General features: G+C 39.0%; 1 protein-coding gene across 1 annotated transcript in view; it reads right to left on the bottom strand.

Annotated features, from left to right (window-relative positions):
* Positions 1 to 20,362, bottom strand: part of GTF2F2 (general transcription factor IIF subunit 2) — a 149,583-nt gene that overhangs the window by 120,981 nt on the left and 8,240 nt on the right. The window contains exons 2-4 of the mRNA XM_021697863.2: positions 16,024 to 16,097; positions 4,948 to 4,966; positions 3,218 to 3,362 (exon numbers count right to left, since the gene is read on the bottom strand). Of these exons, the coding sequence (XP_021553538.1) occupies positions 3,218 to 3,362; positions 4,948 to 4,966; positions 16,024 to 16,097 (238 nt within the window). The remainder of the gene's footprint in view (positions 1 to 3,217; positions 3,363 to 4,947; positions 4,967 to 16,023; positions 16,098 to 20,362) is intronic.

Genomic DNA, 20,362 nt, shown 5'->3' with positions numbered 1-20,362 from the left:
TTTTTTTTAAGTAGGCTCCACGCCCAGTGCAGGCCCAATACAAGGCTCAAACACACAACTGTGAGATCAAGCCCTGAGCTGAGATCAAGAGTGGGATGCTCAATAGACTGAGCCACCCAGGCAACCCTATATCTAGCATTTTAAATATGTCATGCAGTCACCGAGCCTCTGCTGTCTACTCATGACTTCCTAGAGATTCAAAGAACTCAGCTGTGGAACTGAGATCTTGAAGATTAGAAATGGCAAATGACATAGTACTCCTCCGAAAAGGAAATAAACTGTTAATTACAACTCTACAGAGCTTTCTTCTCAGTCATCGAGGCAATCAAAAAACACCGAACATAAAAATCTCTACAGGCTGAAGTTCATCAAATGATATACACACAGATGAGCTAAAATGCACGCACATGCCTTAATAAACTTGAAACCTAAAGTGTTTAAAAATAAGATCTAATATAGGGGCACCTGGCTGGCTTAGTCAGTAGAGCATGCAACACTTGATCTTGGGGTCATGAGTTCAAGCCCCACACTGGGCCTAGAGCTTACTTAAAAAAAAAAAAAAATATATATATATATATATATATATATATATATGCACACACACACATATACATATGTGTACATATATCCATATATCTCTATATCTTAAAAATGAGATCTGAAATTAATAACAGTAATAATAATAGTTATTGAGCATTTATTATGTAGAGTGCTGTTCTGTTTTAAAAATTACTATTTATACATAAATGTAAATAATTATTATTACATTTCACAAATAAGGAAAATTAAAGCACAGAAAGGTACAAGGAGAGCCAAAGAAAAATGACATGAAACAGAAATGACAGAGATTAAGAAGCAAACAATTCCTTATAGTGTGCAGCATCTAACAGCAACTTAGACCTGCATTTGTACTACCAGAGTTCTACAAAGCAAGAACATATTGTCCAAACTCCAGAAAAAGGATGGCAATCTTGATCCTCTTCCATATCCCTGCCAAGGTAATCCTTTTAATACCATATTCACTTTGGAGTATACTATAACCAGAAATGTGAACACAAAATGTTCAAAAAGAGCACAATACTAAAGGATTTATAAGATTAAAAATGGAAGATGAATTTTGAGGGTAAAAAAATCTTACCTTTCTAAATCACTGTCCTTTGTATAATAAACCACACGTTGGAAAAATCAGCAACTTAGTAAAATGTAAAAAAGCTCAAATAAGGTACCTTTCTCTGCAAAGGTAGTTCAAACTTTGTTCAAGGCTCTGCCTCCTGTTTACTGTCTTGGTGCCATATGCCTCTTCTCCACGGACAACCACAAAAGTAGAGAAAACCTCACAGGTTCAATAGGTCTTACTGAATATTACCAATCACAAGACAAATTTGAGTCCTTGGATACACCTATGCTATGCCCTGCATAATGTGGCATACAATAAATATTTGTTGAATAGTTGAATCCTCTCCAAGAGAAAATGAATGTGTTTAACTTTTTCTACCTCCCATAATACTACACTACAAATTACTGTAGCATCAGGATAATGCAATAAAACAAAACTGTTACCTTAAACCACATGATAGAAAAGTTATAATTTACGATTTTGGTTTTTTAAAAAGATTTATTTATTTTATAGAGAAAAAGAGAGAGAGAGAGAGCAGGGGAAGGGGCAGAGGGAGAGAAGCCCCACCGCCACCAATGTGGGGCTCCATCTCACAACTCTGAGATCATGACCTGAGCCAAAACCAGCCAGGAGTCTGATGCTCAAACAACTGAGCCACCCAGGCGCCCCTATAGTTTACCATTTTGTTACATTCTATGTCCAAGGCGGGGGGGGGGGGGGGGAGAGGAGACCGATTTATTTTTTAGATCAGTTTTTACAGCTCCTGGTAATCTAAGACACCACAAAAGATTTATCTGAACAATTTTTTTAAAAACAGTAACATTCTTGGGCGCCTGGGTGGCTCAGTCGTTAAGCGTCTGCCTTTCGCTCAGGTCATGATCCCAGGGTACTGGGATCGAGTCCCACATCGGGCTCCCTGCTCAGCGGGAAGCCTGCTTCTCCCCCTCCCACTCCCCCTGCTTGTGTTCCCTCTCTCGCGGTCTCTCTCTCTGTTGAAAAATAAATAAAATCTTTAAAAAAAAATAAAAAATAAAAAAAAAAACAGTAACATTCTTAACATACTATAATTTCTTACAGCTTTCTTTGTAATGTTTAATGAAGATACATAATCACAAATCATTTTTGTTAGACAACCAATAAACTTAAAAAAAATTCTTTTTATGGTTATTTATTTATTTGACACAGAGAGAACAAGAGACAGACAAAGAGCAAGCACAAGCAGGGGGAATGGCAGGCAGGGGAGAAGCAGGCTCCCCGCTGAGCAAGGAGCCCAATGCGGGGCTCCATCCCAGGACCCTGGGATCATGACCCAAACCAAAGGCAGCTGCTTAACCGACTGAGCCACCCAGGCACCCCTGAACTTTTTAAACTAGATATGAGAAATTAGCTCCATTAAAATGAGTTGCCCTGCTGTGTTAATAGTAATATTCTAAATTCAGGTAAGGTTAAAAATCAAATAACAATGAAAATAAACATAGATGTACGCTGCAAAAAAGTTTCCTCTGTATTTAATGCACAAACTGAAACACCTGCTTCTGATTTATTGAACTGGTAAAATATCTGAGAGCAAACACACAAAATTTACAAACTATACTTAACACAGAGCTTCTTGGAAGTCAAAACCAAAATACATTACAAATAGTTCATCTCTCTGCACTAAAAATGCCCTCTTAGTATCAAAACCCACAAAAGCAAAAATTCAGGCTAACATATTCCCTAATATTAAGCAGTATTCTTTTTTTAAGCACAACTTATAATTGCTGAATATCAATTTACCAAAACAGGCAAGTATGACCTTATCTTGGCAAAACTCATAATACTGTTTCTTCAACATCCTAGGAGACAGCTTGATGCACCACACTCTTCCATCTGCTTTGTTCTATTTCTTCATGCCCCAAATGGAAACTAAACCCTTCGAGTAATAGCCAAAATTTCATTAATCACAGGAAAGTACTTAGAGAAATAAGTAGCATGATATGAACAGAGGTAGACAGAACAACAGGTAGAGCAGCCTTGGTAATGACCTCAAAATATATATTGAGACAGAACATCTATACAACAGGTACGGGAATCATATTAAATAATTCTATTCCCACTTACCTGATGAACTCTCAGTAAAGACTGTTAATGTCTGTCCTCCAACACTTTGTAAGACAAACGGATGTTCTCTAGGAGTGCTGACTGAAGCTGGTTTTCCACCAATATCGTGAATATTTGCAAGATCCTCATTCAAAGTAAATGACACCTAACAGACACATTAACAAGAACTTACTACAACAGACTTATGTATTCAAAGTATCCTACACAGAAATTCTGATTAAATCAAATACTTCTTTAAAAATGTGAATCTTCGTTTCTAGACATTTTATTAAACATTTACCTAAAACTTTATTTTTATAAATCCTTAATACTTAGTCATAAAAAGAGAATCTGGGGCACCTGGGTGGAGTCAGTTAAGCATCTAACTCTTGGTTTGGGCTCAGGTCGTGATCTCAGGGTTGTGAGATCAAGCCCCACGTCAGGCTCCGTGCTCAGCGTAGAGTCTGCTTAAGACTCTCTCTGCCCCTCCCCACCCCAAATAAAATAAATAAATCTTAGAGAGAGAATATATTCCCATTTGTCAGAATAATGGGTGGGACTAATCTACCATTATAAAGATAGGAGACAGCTTTCGAATGTTTTCTCTGGTTTATGGCTGAAGAAATTCTATTTCCAAAACAGAAATAATTTTTTTTCCCTAAGGTCTGTGATTTCAAGGGATCATGTCTTGTTACATTTATATCCTTATGAATACATATACTTAAATATATATTTAAATATATAACAAATACAAATAAATATACAGCAAAATGCCTGGCACTCTAAGTAAAACAGTATTTGCTGAATAAGTGAGTATTTTAAGAGTATTAAAAAAGCAATTGTACTTAAAGGGTGAAAAAGTGAGCTATTAACTAAGAATGCTTAAACACTCCCATAAGCAGAAAATATATTTCTTTTTTTAGGTTTTAATGACTACTGTAGGAGTACATGGTGCTGTTTCATTTTTGAATATTTTAACAAATACAACTAAATATTTATTTATATTTTTTTAAAGATTTTATTTACTTGACAGAGAGAGACATAGCGAGAGAGGGAACACAAGCAGGGGGAGTGGGAGAGGGAGAAGCAGGCTTCCCGCTGGGCAGGGAGCCCAATGCAGGGCTCGATCCCAGGACCCTGGGATCATGACCTGAGCAGAAGGCAGACGCTTAACCGACTGAGCCACCCAGGCACCCCACAACTAAATATTTATAAAGATAATGCAACACTGAGGTTTAGAATAAAAACACATACTAGCAGTTGTTCTTTCAAAATGATTCTTACTATGTACTAGATCTCCCCAAAGGAACATCACATTTTACATCAAAAGATTTATAAACATAAAATACTAATATCCCAACCACATAGGAAAGATTATGAAGCATTTGTTAAATATTTCTCTACTATGTGATAGGTACCACAATTATGTCCTGGACTTAATGGGTCAAAACCTAAAGCCCTGAAAAATCCAGACCAAATGCCTTTGCCACGCTGAAATAATGTTAAAGTATTAGAGAGATAAGCAACAGTACCGAGAGGGGATAGTTTAGGTCAAAGCAGAAAAATGCTAAGAATGAACAACTAAAAAGAAGTCCATTCATTCACACAATGCTGTTATGTGCTCCTCACCATCAGCCACTAGTTTGATGTGGAGTTTTCCAGAATGCAAACACCACCTTCTCTTTACTATTACTAATACATAGTAAAATAATCTCATGTTTTAAATAAAATTTTCACCGAAATAATCTTACCTCAGTCCTTCCTTGATTCCTACAAAAGAAAGGAAAAAATTTTATTTAGATTTCATGTTTTCTTCAGATGTATACTAAGAACTAAAAGGAGTAACACTACATCATATTTACATAAAATAAGACATTTACATAGATCAACTAATATTTACCCTTGGCTCTCCTCAACTAACCTACTCATAAATCATGTAGTAAAAACAAAAGTCACTTTAATCCCATGTGTAGATATTATGAGTTTGTATCACTTAACACTATTACAACCTGCCTAATATTTTAACCAAGTAATGATCTCATTACAATTCTTATCTTTATTTCTACACCCTATGTAATAGCCTAATTTAAAAAAATATATTACATATCTACTATAAGCAAAGTACTGAGTGTAAGATCTCTGTCCTCCACCAGAAAATATAAAAATTACATCCATAACGATAAGAGATACATTTTAACTAATTTTAAATTAAGAGAGCCCAATGTGCCAGGATCAGATAGGACCCCATTTTTTCCATTTTAAGAGTTGAGAGAAAACCTGAGGTAAGTCTTGAAGGGTACTGGGATTTCAATAGGCTGAGACGGGAATATAATATCAGAAGTATCAGCTGAGCAAAGCCACAAAGAGTCTGATCATGAAAATTTAGTCACATTTGGCTGGGAGAATACAAACTAAGGTATAGTGGGAGATAAACTAGGAAGGAGAACTAAAGCTAGACCATGGAGTATCTTGAATATCATAGTACAGAGCATGGACTTATTAATTCTCAAGCAATGGAGAGCCACAAGTATCATTTGGAAAGAAAAAAAAAGTGTACAAAACATGCTCCTAGAAACTTGCACCAGAAAATATACATAAAATGGATATGAAGACCAGTTAGAATACTGATGTTTCTCCATAACACCAGGCTGAGTTCCAACCTGCCTTCATTCAGTGGCTCAACCACTCATTCTATCATTAAGTGTCTACTCTACAACCATTAGGCATTGTGCCAAGTGCACAGTACAGTATGAACATAGGTCTTTATCCTCAAGAAGGACCTAGTTTAACAAAAAAAGATCCAATCCATAAACAACATAAACTGGATAATAACTTTATGACAGATGTACAACATACTGTCATGAAAATGCAGATGAGAAAGCTAGCAAAGATTAACTGAATGAGGGATGAGGTCAACAACGTGGAGGCATTACAGGTTAAGAGAGCACACAAGCAGGGGGAGCGGCAGGCAGAGGGAGAAGCAGCCTCCTTGCTGAGCAGGGAGGCCGATGCCGGGCTCGATCCCAGGACTCTGGCACCATGACCTGAGTTGAAGGCAGACGCTTAACCAACTGAGCCACCCACGCATCCCTAGCACATTCTTTCTAACATCAGTGAATGGCAGGCAGGAGTCAAGTGGTAAAGAGCCTCTTAGGCCAGACTAAGGAGTCCAGAATCTTAAACAGAATTATTCCTGGCAGGACTTCTCAGTCCTTCACTTATTAAAATGCAATGTTGATTCTCTCTTTGTTGGGGAAGTACCTAGAACAGAAGTGAAGAAATTTTAAGATTTCCTATAAAAATATGCATTTCCAGCTTCTCTCAAAAGACTGGAAGATTTGGCAGCAATGCCCTCCCCTACCCCCGAATTCAGCATGACAACAATCCCTTTGACATGCACAGTCCAATGAATTCTCACCGCAGTCCCTTCCCTATCACTCCTGGACCTGGTTTCTAGAGGCATTTAGTTTAGCTACCTTTCATAGGTGCTGCAGTCAAAACAAAGGCGAAGATGCAGAGAAGGCACTTGCAGAATGTTTACTGAATTGGAATGAGGCTAATGTAAAAACCCACATAAAAAGTAATGAAGGCTTGGGCGCCTGGGTGGCTCAGTTGGTTAGGCGACTGCCTTCGGCTCAGGTCATGATCCTGGAGTCCCGGGATCGAGTCCCGCATCGGGCTCCCTGCTCGGCGGGGAGTCTGCTTCTCCCTCTGACCCTCCCCCCTCTCATGCTATCTCATTCTCTCTCTCAAATAAATAAATAAAATCTTTTTTTTTTTTTAAGATTTTATTTATTTATTTGAGACAGAGAGAATGAAAGACAGACAGCATGAGAGGGAGGAGGGTCAGAGGGAGAAGCAGACTCCCCGTCGAGCAGGGAGCCCGATGCGGGACTCGATCCCGGGACTCCAGGATCATGACCTGAGCCGAAGGCAGTCGCCTAACCAACTGAGCCACCCAGGCGCCCTAAATAAATAAAATCTTTAAAAAAAAAAAAAAAAAAAGTAATGAAGGCTTGAACCTGGTAATGGTACAATGGAAGGAGGAGGACTGTGTGGCAGGGTATCTGAGCTGTCAGAATGGACAGAAGCGGAAATGACTGCAAGGAGGCAGCAAGGGGGAAAGGACTGTTTAAAGATCATGCTGACATTCCCAGTCTGGGGGACTTGAAAATCACCCAGATGCAATTAGGGAACACAGGAGGGGATGACAACTTTATTTTCATATATTTATTTATAACATCATCTTAGCTGGAATGATAAGACATTGACAAACTCTGGATGATTCATTTTCCAGAATAAAAACTAGTCCTTGAAGACTTAAGACTTATCTTAAAAGGATTACATACTCTTTTGTCTTGGTGTATAAATGTATGAAGTATACATGACTTTTTGTTGTTCAATATTACCAATAAAATATATCCTCTTCATGATGACCTGTGGTTAAAATTATAAACATCAACTATTGTAAAACACAGTAATATCCTCAGAAATGAAAGAAGCAAACATGTAGCTCATCCTTTGCACCGAAAGCCTCAGAAGGCTGTGCCATTAGTTCCTCCTTCATTACTCTGGGTCCATTTCTCAATACTCCACAGCTATTTCTTTAGACTCCAGCCCCATTCCTCTTGCCTTTTTAAAAAATTAATCATTTGTCTTTCCTTTTTGTTATTTTTAAATACTTCATAGATTTGACACCAATGGCAGGAGACTTTTCACTATCACTGATCACCAATAAAACACCTCTTTTTCCAAGGTAAGAAAATCAATACCAAGTCTTTTAACTGTGCTCCAGGATTTTAAAAAAATTTTTTATTTAAATTCAATTTAATTAACATATACTGTATTATTAGTTTCAGAGGTAGAATTCACTGATTCATCAGTTGCATAGAACACCCGGTGCTTATTACTTCAAGTGCCCTCATTTTTTTTTTTTTAAGTTTTATTTAAGTACTTTTACACCCAATGTGGTGCTTGAACTCACAACCCCTGAGATCAAGAGTCACATGTTCTTCCAACTGAGCCAGCCAGGCATACCTGGATTTGTTTGTGTTTTGTTTTTAATTCCTATTCATTCATCCACTTCTTGAACAATTCAGCTCAAAAATCATTAGGTGAAGCCAAGCAAGGTAGGTATCTGCAGACCGGGTCGAGTAAGGTAAGCACAGCCCAAATGGGATAGAAAGCAAGTACCTGGGGCAAGGAGTCTGAGCCCAGGAGGGTAAGGAGGGCATCCCCACAAAGGAATGGCTCAACAAGAACTGTGTTAGAACGTAGCAGGGTCAGGACATCCACATGGGAAGAAAACCTGAAGCATGCTGTTGGGAGCCCTAGAGGGGTAAGTAGGCATGCATATGAGGACCGGAGGGCATGACAATCTGAATGTGTTGAGGACAGCATCCCTGTGGAGGAGACTGCAAAGGCAGCTGCCTAATGGGGGATGCTATAGCCCAAGCCAGGTGCGGAGGGCGTTCATACACTGGTGGGGAAGAGGGGGGTCTAACCAAATAAGAACAGAGGCCCAAACAAATAAGTGAATATATATTAAATATAACAGGAACCAGTCCAAACATGAAAAGGGAGAAAATTGGAAACATTCAGTGGTGTTGGACTAGAATTGGATATTAGTATAAATTTATTATTTGCAAAATATATAAATATATAAATTAATATAGATGTAAATGTGTACGTGTACATATACTCCCTAACTCTGCTCCCGGAAAGGGTCTGGGAGCAACAATGAGCACTGTGGTATCCAGATCTTAGTTTCTAAATATCATTCTCCTCTAGAAAGAAGTCGGATCCATAGAAAAATGCGTGACTTCAGGCTCAGACAGAAATATACAAGATGAGTCTAAACCTTTCTTCTATGACAAAAAAAGTTAAGTGCTCAAAGAATGACAAAGACAGGTCAGAAGGCCACAGGACTTACACTATTGAACTGTACACTGAGAAGAGGGTTAAGATGGTAAATTTTATATGTGTTTTTACCACAATAAAGAAAAAAAAGGGCATGGGAACCAGCTTAGGAGAAGCTTCCAATGTCTATATTTTGGACAATTTGAACATCAGAATAAATGATGATAGTAACAAACTGTGACCCATTAACTAAAACTGGAATCCATGAATTCATACGAAAAAAATAATAAAGTGGAAAACTTGATGAGGAATGGAATATTTACACAGTCTCAAAGTACCGCCTGACAGAATACTTATTAATTACAAAGAAGAGTAAATTTACACTGAAAAAGCATAGAAGACTCTCCTTAATCAAGTGATCAAAGTTACCACCAGTAATGGGACAAAATGAAAACATGCAAACCTTACTAGAATACAGTAAGAACCCAGCTTCACCTTCATTGATATTCTTGCCAAAGATGCATAACTCCAATCTAATCATGAAGAAACATCAAACTCAAATTTCCATAAAATAATGGAGAGTGTTGATACTTACACAGTATATAAGTCAAGGAGAGACTTCCAAATGTTCTAGATTTAAGGAAACTAAGAGACCTGACAACAGAATACAATTCAAGATTGTGCACTGGATCCTTTTGCTATAAAACAGTATGGAGACAACTGGCAAACCTTGAATATAGTCTGAGGATTAGGTAGTACTATTTGATGTTAGTCCACTGATTTGGAGGGATGTGCTGTGATTATGTAGGAGAATATCCTTTTTGTAGTAAAAAAGAAAAAAAAAAGCCCTTTATACTGTTCTTCTAACTCTTCTGTAGCTTGAGATTATTTTAAAATAAAAGTATTAAATAATTTCAAAATGTGCCCAGGTTACTTCATTATTCCCTTACTAAGGTTCTGAGAATATTACTGATTTTTCTCTATAACAAGCTGAAATGAATATCCTCAATCTTTGCATCACTAACTTATTACTTCCATGAGGTAAGTTCCATGAAAGTGCTGGGTCAAGAACATGAATATGTTATTATTAATATTTCTAGCCTTCTCATTATCCCAGTCCCACTCTGCTGGATGAGTTTGTCTGTGTCTTTCTATAAGGGCAGCACCAAGAACTGAACAAACTACATTGTGAGCTAACTGGCAGAGAAAACAGTGGGATTATTATTGTATTTTGTTCTGAGCAGTAATGTGTGTGTGAGTACATGTGACTGTGTTACGTATATATATGTATGTACGCATATATACGTTGCCAGGCTGGTCTTCACAAAGTTTGCGCTGACTTAAACTCATCAGTATAAGATTGTTCTAAATTTAGTCAATTTTATAACAGAAAAATTATATCTCATTTTTTGTTTGCATATTTATTATGATCTTGAATGTTACATGTGTTTAGAAATAAAGCTAGATATTAAGTCTCTGAGAAAAGCCTTACTAGTACAGACTGCATGATTGTCAGTAAAATATAGCATATATAAAGCATGTCAAAAACTGAAGTTTTCTGAGGCAGGATGGTGATGCAGAAAGGTTGTTTTTTTGTTTTGGGTTTTTTTTTTTAAGATTTTATTTATTTATTTGAGAGAAAGGAGAAAGAGAGAGAGGGCATGAGCAGGGGGGAGGGACAGAGGAAGAAGCAGCAGCAGACTCCCTGCTGAGCAGGGAGCCCGACGCGGGGCTCAAACCCAGGACCCCTGAGATAACCGACTGAGCCACCCAGGTGCCCCAGAAGGCTGGTTTTAAAACTTACACAACCTAGGGGAGTGTGGGGGGGGGGAACCCAAAAAACTGAAACAACCTAAAGCAAAACTATAAGCTAACTAAAATGCAGTACACATTAGATATCCAAAGGGATAAAAATAATCCAAGTACAATGGTTTAGAAACATCACATAAGCTGCCTAAGAAAAATGGCCCAAAACCAGCTGTTAAAAAAGGCTAGAGTCGGGCGCCTGGGTGGCTCAGTCGTTAAGCGTCTGCCTTCGGCTCAGGTCATGATCCCAGGGTCCTGGGATCGAGTCCCACATCGGGCTCCCTGCTCAGCGGGAAGCCTGCTTCTCCCTCTCCCACTCCCCTGCTTGTGCTCCTGCTCTTGCTATCTCTCTGTCAAATAAATAAAATCTTTTAAAAAAAAAAAAAAAAGGCTAGCGTCTCCTTTTTTCAGGTGTAAACAGAACCAAATTTGGGGAGAGCTGCACTCCCAGCTGCATGTTTTCTCCCCTTCCTCTGCCTCTCCCAATTCCTCTACTCCACAGCCCTGTCTCTGCCAGAATGAACCACCACACCACATAGATCTTCCTAGCTTTGGGCCACCTGCACAGCAAGCTGCTGCTGCTTATCTTTGGGAGATGTGCCAGGGAAGGGAGGCCCATCCCCAAACCACATCAAACACAATGCTGGGCCAATGGTCTATACTGTGTAGTATGTGGCATGACTGTAGGTGAACACTACAGAACATTTTATATGCACTGAACCCACGAGGTATTAATACCACCTCCTTTTAATAGATGAGGAAACAGAGAGGGGAAGTAACACCTAAAATTACATAGCTAGTAAGTGACAAGGTCTGGACAAGTCCAGAGCTGAATAACTCCTGAGTCCATACTCATAACCAGTATGCCACACTAGCTTTTAAAAACCTTGGCTGTTTTCATGTTTTACCCAAATATACATTTTTTACCACACAGATAATATATAAACTGGTTAATCTGCCTCTAAGAATCAATAGTTAATTATGTATTTCTTGGCCTTAAAAATATTTGAAGATGGTTTCACCTGGTGTTCCTTAAATCTTCTCTCAACAGCCATAGTAACTTCAAATATTCCTCATAGGACACTGAGCTTTTTAGTTTTCTCATTATCCTAGTCTCACTCTACTAAAGGAACTTATTTGTCCATGTCTTTAGGTACAGCACTAAGAACTGAACATAATGTTTTCACCATACACTAACTGGCAAAAAAAAAGAGTGGGATTATCATCCCACTTCATTCTAAACAACAAACATCTATTAATGGAGTCTTTTGTTTATAGCCACATAACCCTGATGACTCATATTTAGCTTGAAGTCAACTAAAATCCTGATAACCTCATCACATGCACTGAGAAGCCATTCCTCATCATCCTACACTTGCTTAATAGTGAATTTAGTAATTCAGTAAAAGGAATGAAAACTGGGGTGCCTGGCTGGCTCAGTAAGAAGAGCATGCAACTCGATCTCGGGGTTGTAAGTTCCAGCCCCATGTTGTGTGTAGCGATTAGTAAAATAAATAAGCTTAAAAAAAAAAGGGAATGAAAACTAAATGAATAGCACAAACAAATAGCCAGGAGACCTACTATGGAACAAGCTGTTTTTAAGCATTTCCATAGCAATCTTAGGGTGCTAATTATTATGAATTGGTTATCATTAAAAGGATTTGGATTTGTAAGACAAGACGATTATGTATCATGTTAGGTAGAAAATCTGCTAGATCTTTTATCTAACATAAAAAATACATGCACACCTGACAACATTAAATGCAAACAGCTTATTGTCATGATCAGGACACTCTAGAAAGAAGGGATACTAATAATAACTGCACGGGGAAACATGTAAACTGGAACTGTTCAGACAAACCTGGGGGAATGGCCACCCAATATTAGATGCAACTGTGTAAACCATCTGCTTTAAATAAGGAAAAAAAAAAAAGCTTGAAATTTTCTACCCAGCAAAGGATGATAAAGAAAAACTGTGGCACACCCACCACTGCTTATTTAGTATGCTGTCTTTATTCTACTTCAGGGATCAAAGGGCTCGCAGAGGTTTCCCTGAACCTCGGGGTTTACCCTATTTCCCATACTAGTCCTTTTTTTCCACACCAAAAAAAAAAAAGATTTTACAGTCCTCAACCAGGTATTTTCTTCACACAGAGGTTTTGAGGAATGCAATATGCATGGCAGAAAAAGGACATTTGAGTTTACAAAGCATTTTATTTAAAGATTTATTTATTTGACAGAGAGAGAGAGACAGCAAGAGAGGGAACATAAGCAGGGTTGTGGGAGAGGGAGAAGCAGGCTTCCTGCCGAGCAGGGAGCCTGATGGCGGGGCTCGATCCCAGGACCCTGGGATCATGACCTGAGCCGAAGGCAAATGCTTAACGACTGAGCCACCCAGGTGCCCCTACAAAGCATTTTAATAAATCCTAAGCTATTTCCTTTGTCTCATAAATACTCTATGGGTTGTGAGGCATTTTTATCCACATTTTACAAACAAGAAAGCTAAGGCTTAGAGAGCTAAGGCCAAACAACTTTCAAGAGACACTTAGGACTAGAACCCAGATGTGGAGCTCTAGTCCAGTTGTTACATAAAACCACATGGTTCATCACTTAAATGCATTTTTCCTATAGTCTACCTTTCTTCAGTGACACAGATTGCTGAGATTTATCTTGATAGTGGCTCCCACTTTCAGTAAAACCAATTATAAGTCCAAAACAGAAAAAATAGGTAATTATCTGCATTACAAAGGATTCCGTGTTGAAAAAGAAAAAAGATCACAGATTTCAATTAAAAGTATGCAAAGTGTACATTCCATTTTTCTTTCATTAAAAGTACAACTCACAAAAAAATGTGATTTATCTACAACTTTCCAGAAACAGGCTCATTTTATAAAGTTAAATATACAAATAAATGACAACCATTTCTGTATTATCTCACTGGATTTATAAAAAATGCCTGCAAGGTGGGGAAGAATGAAGGGGGGGAAATCGGAGGGGGAGATGAGCTATGAGAGATGATGGACTCTGAAAAACAAACTGAAGGTTCTAGAGGGGAGGGGGGTGAGAGGATGGGTTAGCCTGGTGATGGGTATTAAAGCGGGCACGTTCTACATGGAGCACTGGGTGTTATATGCAAATAATGAATCATGGAACACCACATCAAAAACAATGATGTAATGTATGGTGATTAACATAACATAAAAAAAAAAAGAGTATATGGGACTAAAAAAAAAAAAATAAAAGGACTGCAAAACAGGCAACTTTAGGGATAAGGAATCTAAACTCAAAAGATGAAGTGACCTGTACAAAGTCTCACTGATCATAAGTGACAGAGCTGGAATGGAAACCTACTGGAGTTTTCTTACCATTCAAAGGCCTGAATTCAAGCCTGGTTCTGCTATTAAACGTATGGTCATTTCTTGAGAAAGTAAGATATTACTTGTCTCTACCTAACTTTAGAACTTTGGATATAAAAACATGCCTGTTTCCAATCAATACCTTGTTAAAACAAAATGAAGAGTTAAAAGATAAGTCAGAACAAAGGTAAGTAAGAAAAAGAACAAAAAAGAACTAGAGAGAATACCTTAGGGTCAAATAACATGTAGAGACTGAGAAGATGAGAAGGAGCCAGCAACAAACTGAGAAGGTAGTCTGCAAGGGAAGATAATCAATAGAGTGGGGTCCCAGAAGTGAAATGAAAAAAAAAAAAAGGGGTTTGAGAATAGGAATCAATGACTGCAAAAAAGGACTATAAATCCTTTGCAGTGACTCCCACCAACAGTGGAGTCTATTGCACCCCACTTGAATCTGGGCTTGGCTATGTGAGTTGCATCCTTAGTAGGACTTCAGCAACCATGATGCAAACACTTTCACCATCATGTGAAGGAGCACCCTGGAGATGAAATACACATGGTGGGACCTAGTGGCTCAGTCAGTTAAGCGTCTGACTTCAGCTCAGTTCATGATCTCAGGGTCCTGGGATAGAGCCCCACATTGGGCTCCCCGCTCATTGGGGAGCCTGCTTCTCTCTCTCCCTCTGCCTGCCACTCCCCATTTGTACTCTCTCTCTCTGTCAAATAAATCAATAAAAAATCTTAAAAAAAAAAAAAAACAAAACCACACACATGGCCACTGCCCCCGCTGATAGCAAGCCAACTACTAGATACATGAGTGAGGCCATTCTAGCCAGGAAGACCAGCCAGGTCAGCCCCAAATAGAACTGCCCCACAGAAAAATAAGCAAAAAAATGGTTTTTGTTCTAAGCCACTAAATTTTGGGGTGATTCACTATGAAGCAAAAGCTAACTGATAAAGACAGTGATGACAAAACTAGAGCTATTTTCAATGGAGTAGCACGCATGAAAATCTGATTAGAGTTGGGTTAAGAATGAATGGACAAGGGCACCTGGGTGGCTCAGTCGTTAAGCGTCTGCCTTCGGCTCAGGTCATGGTCCCAGGGTCCATGACCACACTGGGCTCCCTACTTGGCGGGAAGCCTGTTTCTCCTCCCCCACTCGCCCTGCTTGTGTTCCCTCTCTCGCTGTGTGTCTCTCCGTCAAACAAATAAAAAAAAAAAAAAAAAAAATGAATGAATGGAGAGTGGAATGCAAGGCTTCTGGCTGATACCAGCTGAGCTCTGGAGGCTTCCCTTTCTAACAAGACCATTTCTTCAACCAGGAAACTACACCATTACACTGCTTACCAGGTGTTCCCTACACTTTTCCAATGCCCCTACAGATAGACATGGTGGCACAATGGCAAAATCTTTCTACCGGAGCAATTAATGGGATGCATAACCAACCCAGCATACCACCTCAGAAGATGTGGAGACAATGGAGGGATGAGGGAACTACATATTCTGTTGCTTCATGGCCAATAAGTTTTGCCAGTAAATCTGACTTTATATTTACACCTATCACTAGAGAGGGGGCTTTGAGTGTGTGTCTGCAGAGGTATCTATCCGCGTATGCAGAAATACCCATGCGCACACATAACTCCTTAGAGCGCACCTAACCATCTCTTGGCAAGTCTTGATTTGCTCATTATTTCTCATTTTCCAGGTACATTCTCTATCTAAAAAAGAATTGCTATTACATTTTAAAGCACTTATAAAATTTTCAAAAAACAGCTTTTTAAGATGTCAAAACTACAGAAATAACTTACTTGGCAATCCGCAGTTTCCCAACTTCACCTCTTCCAGGGGCTTTAGCCCATTGCTGTGACAAATATTTAGGAACCTAAAAAAATAAATAAAACACTAGTAAGACTATATTTTAGATGCTAACTTCCTAAACATAAAATGATATACTGCTTCTATTTTACTCTCTGCCTATAGTAACTAATCACTAAGTATCACGCTCCCATTATACATTTTGCACTATAAGGGATACTAAGAAAATATTTTAAATTTCAAAGAGCTTGGGGCGCCTGGGTGGCTCAGTTGTTGAGCGTCTGCCTTTGGCTCAGGTCATGATCCCAGGGTCCTGGAATCGAGCCCCGCATCGGGCTCCCTGCTCAGCAGGAAGCCTGCTTCTCCCTCTCCCACTCCCCCTGCTTGTGTTCCCTCTCTCGCTGTGTATCTCTCTGTCAAATAAATAAATAGAATCTTTAATAAATAAATAAATAAATTAATTAATTAATTTATTTATTTCAAAGAGCTTAAAGTCAATCAAGCTGATGACACAATTCTAACACCAGTCAAATATCTTAACAAAACAAAGTGTTATGTTCCCAAATAAGTCCAATGAAAGTTCAGACATCAGAAAGGCTACCAGAAAAGTTTTCTCAGAGGAGTATAACACTCTAACATATTATTTAGAGATACCACCAAGTTTAAGATGATTTCAAAAGTCAAGTTTTATTGTAAGATAATAACTCTGACCAATGATAAAGGATCTGCTGAAATAAATGATTAAATATCACAGCTAACATTTATATAATACTACTTTCCTGACACTGTTATAAGCAGTTTCCATATATTTACACATTTAATCCTCACATCTCTATGAGGTAGGTACTGTTAATTACCCTCATTTTACAACTTATGAATCTGGGATACCCGGGGATTATATAATTTAGCCAAGATTATATAATTTGTCAATGGAGCCAGGATTCAAACCCAGTCAGTGTGGGTAACTAGATACATATAATCAGAAGGGTTTTAATTCCCAAAAGAGAATATATGCTGAATCACTACTATTTCTTCTAAGAGACAGTATGAACTGTGGAATCAGCACACACCTTCAAGGTTAGCCTATTGTGAGGAATGAGATACCACAGATAAAGCATGAAGCATAATACCTCACATAAGGCAAGTACTCAATGAATGTCAGGTATCACTACTATTTCCCCCAGCAATCTTGGAATGGTAACATGAACATGAGTGTAGAACTGAGTCAGAGCTTCCAAAGCTGGAAAGAAAAAAAACATTCTATTTACCAAGATTTCATTTGCAAAAGAACCACCTGATTATCAAGTGGCATTGCTTTGTTTAGATATAGTAAAAATTCAGGAATAAAAGGTTTTAAAAAATTCTAATGTTATTTCTTCAATTATATATGCATTCTTTACACCAAAATTATTGAACACTAGTCATATTCCCTAATAAAGCCCACAGGAGAAAGATGGTGTCTTTTCTTCATCATATTCCAAGTTACTGGTTCATCTGAGTCCTCTACATATATAGACCCATAAGACTTTCTCCCTTTCAGTAAGGGTATCCCTTCCATAATTTTGTATTTCAAGCAATCACACTAACCACTAACTTCCTGGCTCTCTCCTCAGTACTTTCAACAGTTTTTTCCATCCCTTCAAATCACTGACTCTAACATCTCTGCACTCAGCTGTGTATGTCCTGTCTTCACAATCATTCCCTTGCCCGTACCTCCTTCATCATGCTGGCCTGGCAGAACCTTAATCCCGATTAAAGCCCATCTCTACTGCTAATTAATTAGTTTGATTTCATTTTGTTACTTCTCCACACTGGACCTGAGCAGCTGGAGAAAAATTCACAGTGATGCTAACTAGTCTCACTTGAAATATATGGCTACTAACATCAAGTAAGCCCTTCACAAGATGCTCAGCAATTGAACTCCACCTCCCTGGTCAATCTATTCTCCTGCTACAGCTGAGTCACAAGTTTTCTTCACTTCTCAAGCCAACAACACCTCTCCCTCCCTTCTCCTTCTGTGGTGATAACCTGACTTCTCTTCAAACTAGGGAAAGAGGGGAGCCCGGGTGGCTCAGTTGTTAAGCGTCTGTCTCGGCTCAGGTCATGATCCCAGGGTCCTGGGATCGAGCCCCTTATCGGGCTCTCTGCTCAGCGGGAAGCCTGCTTTTCCCTCTCCCTCTCCCACTCCCCCTTCTTGTGTTCCCTCTCTCACTGTCTCTCTCTCTGTCAAATAAATAAATAAAATCTTTAGAAAAAAACAACAACAAACTAGGGAAAGAGGATCAAAAGAGAACCTCTACAGCTACCATGTAGCCACAGCTAAGGCCTTTTACTCTGACTTCCTCTCTGAAAACAATAGATGAACGATGGTCAATCCCTCCACTGTGCACTTAATTTCTTCCCCTGTAGTCTAATCAAGAACATCTTTCCTTCAATTCTACCGTTTTTCTCCTCTCTCCTCTCCTCCACTTAGTCATCCCCCCATCAGAATGATGACCATGATGACGACCGCTAACACTAGAGTGCTTACTACATGTGGCAGGAACACTCTGAAGATGGCCCCCAATGATCCTCACCTCCTGATATTCATACCCTTGTGTAATCACCTCTCCTTGAGTGAGAAGGGGATCTGTGACTTGCTTCTCATCAATACAACATGGCAAAGGTGATGGGATGTTACTCCCCTTCCCTTTTGGCTAGGATTCTTTTATTTATTTCTCTTTTTTGGCTATAAAATTTGTCCAGGTCTTTTTTTTAAGTGGGTTCCACACCCAACATGGGGCTTGAACTCACGACCCTGAGATCAAGAGTCAACTGCTCTACCGACTGAGCCAGCCAGGCACCCCATTTTCTTTCTCTTTTTTTTAAGTTTTTATTTTCATTACCCAGTGCTCATCATAACAAGTGCACTCCTTAATCCCCATCACCTATTTCACTCATCCCCCCATTCACCTCCCCTCTGGTAACCATCAGTTTGTTTTCTATAGTTAAGAGTCTGTCTCTTGGTTTATCTCTCTTCCCCCATCTTTGCTCATTTGTTTTGTTTTTTAAATTCCACATATGACTCATATTGTATGGTATTCGTCTTTCTCTGACATATTTCACTTAGCATAACACTCTCCAGCTCCATGTCGTTACAAATGGCAAGACTTCATTCTTTTTTATGGCTCAATAATATTCCACTGTGTGCGTGCCCACGCATGTGCATGTGTGTACCACATCTTCTTTATCCACTCATCAATCAGTGGGCACTTGGGCTGCTTCCATATCTTAGTTATTATAAATAACGCTACTATAAACATAGGGGTGCATTTACCCCTCTGAATTAGTGTTTTTGCGTTGTTTGGGTAAATACCCAGTAGTGTGATTGCTGGTTCATAGGGTAGTTCTATTTTTAACTTTCTGAGGAACCTCCATGCTGTTTTCCAAGTGGCTGCCCAGTTTGCATTACCACCAACAGTGCAAGAGAGTTCCTTATTCTCCATATGGGATGTTACTTCTGTGATTAGGTTACATAAGATGGTGACTTCTATCTTGCTTCTCTTGTTTTTTCAGTCTGCACACTCTGATGAAGTAAGCTGCCATGTTGGGGAGGCCTAGGTGGCAAGAAACTAAGGACAGGCTCCGGTTAGCAGGCAGGTAGGAAACCTAGGCCCTGGGTCCAACAACCCCGAGAAACTGAATTCTGCCAACCACACATGCTTGGAAACAATCTTCCCTGGTCACGACTTCAGATGAGAATTCAGCCCTGGCTGACATCTTGATTGTAACCTGTGAAAGGCTCTGAAGCAGGAGACCCAATTAAGCCATGCCAGGGCTCCTGATCCACAGAAACCATGAAATAATAAATGTATGTTGTTTTAAGCTTCTAAGTCTGTGGTAATATAGCAACAGATAACTAATACATTAAATGACAAGCACTCTTCTAAATGTTTTAAATATATTAACCACTTAATCTTCACACAATCCTGTTATTTCCTCCATTTTGCAAATGAGGAAACTGAGGCATGGGGAAATTAGCAAATTTGCTCAAGATCACACACCTAGTAAGAGCAGAGTCTATAATTCTTTCCACACACTGTCCCATTTTCCACCTCTTTTCAGCATAGCTTTTTGAAAGAGTAGTCCCTGCTGGCTGACTAGTTCCTCCTCTGCCATAATTTTTTTTTTTTACTCTAGACAGGACTTCCTCTCTACCACTCCATGGAAAGTGATGACCCTAGTTACCAAATATCTCCACATTGCCAAGTCAATGTACAGTCCTCATCTTTCATACCTATCAATAATATTTGAGAACTGTTTCCTCCTTCTTCAAACACTTTCTTCACTTGG

Source organism: Neomonachus schauinslandi, chromosome 3 (genome assembly GCF_002201575.2).
Source record: "Neomonachus schauinslandi chromosome 3, ASM220157v2, whole genome shotgun sequence".
Classification (NCBI taxonomy): Eukaryota; Metazoa; Chordata; class Mammalia; order Carnivora; family Phocidae; genus Neomonachus; species Neomonachus schauinslandi.
Note: the sequence above shows the minus strand (reverse complement) of the source record. Positions and strands in the feature narration are given on the sequence as shown.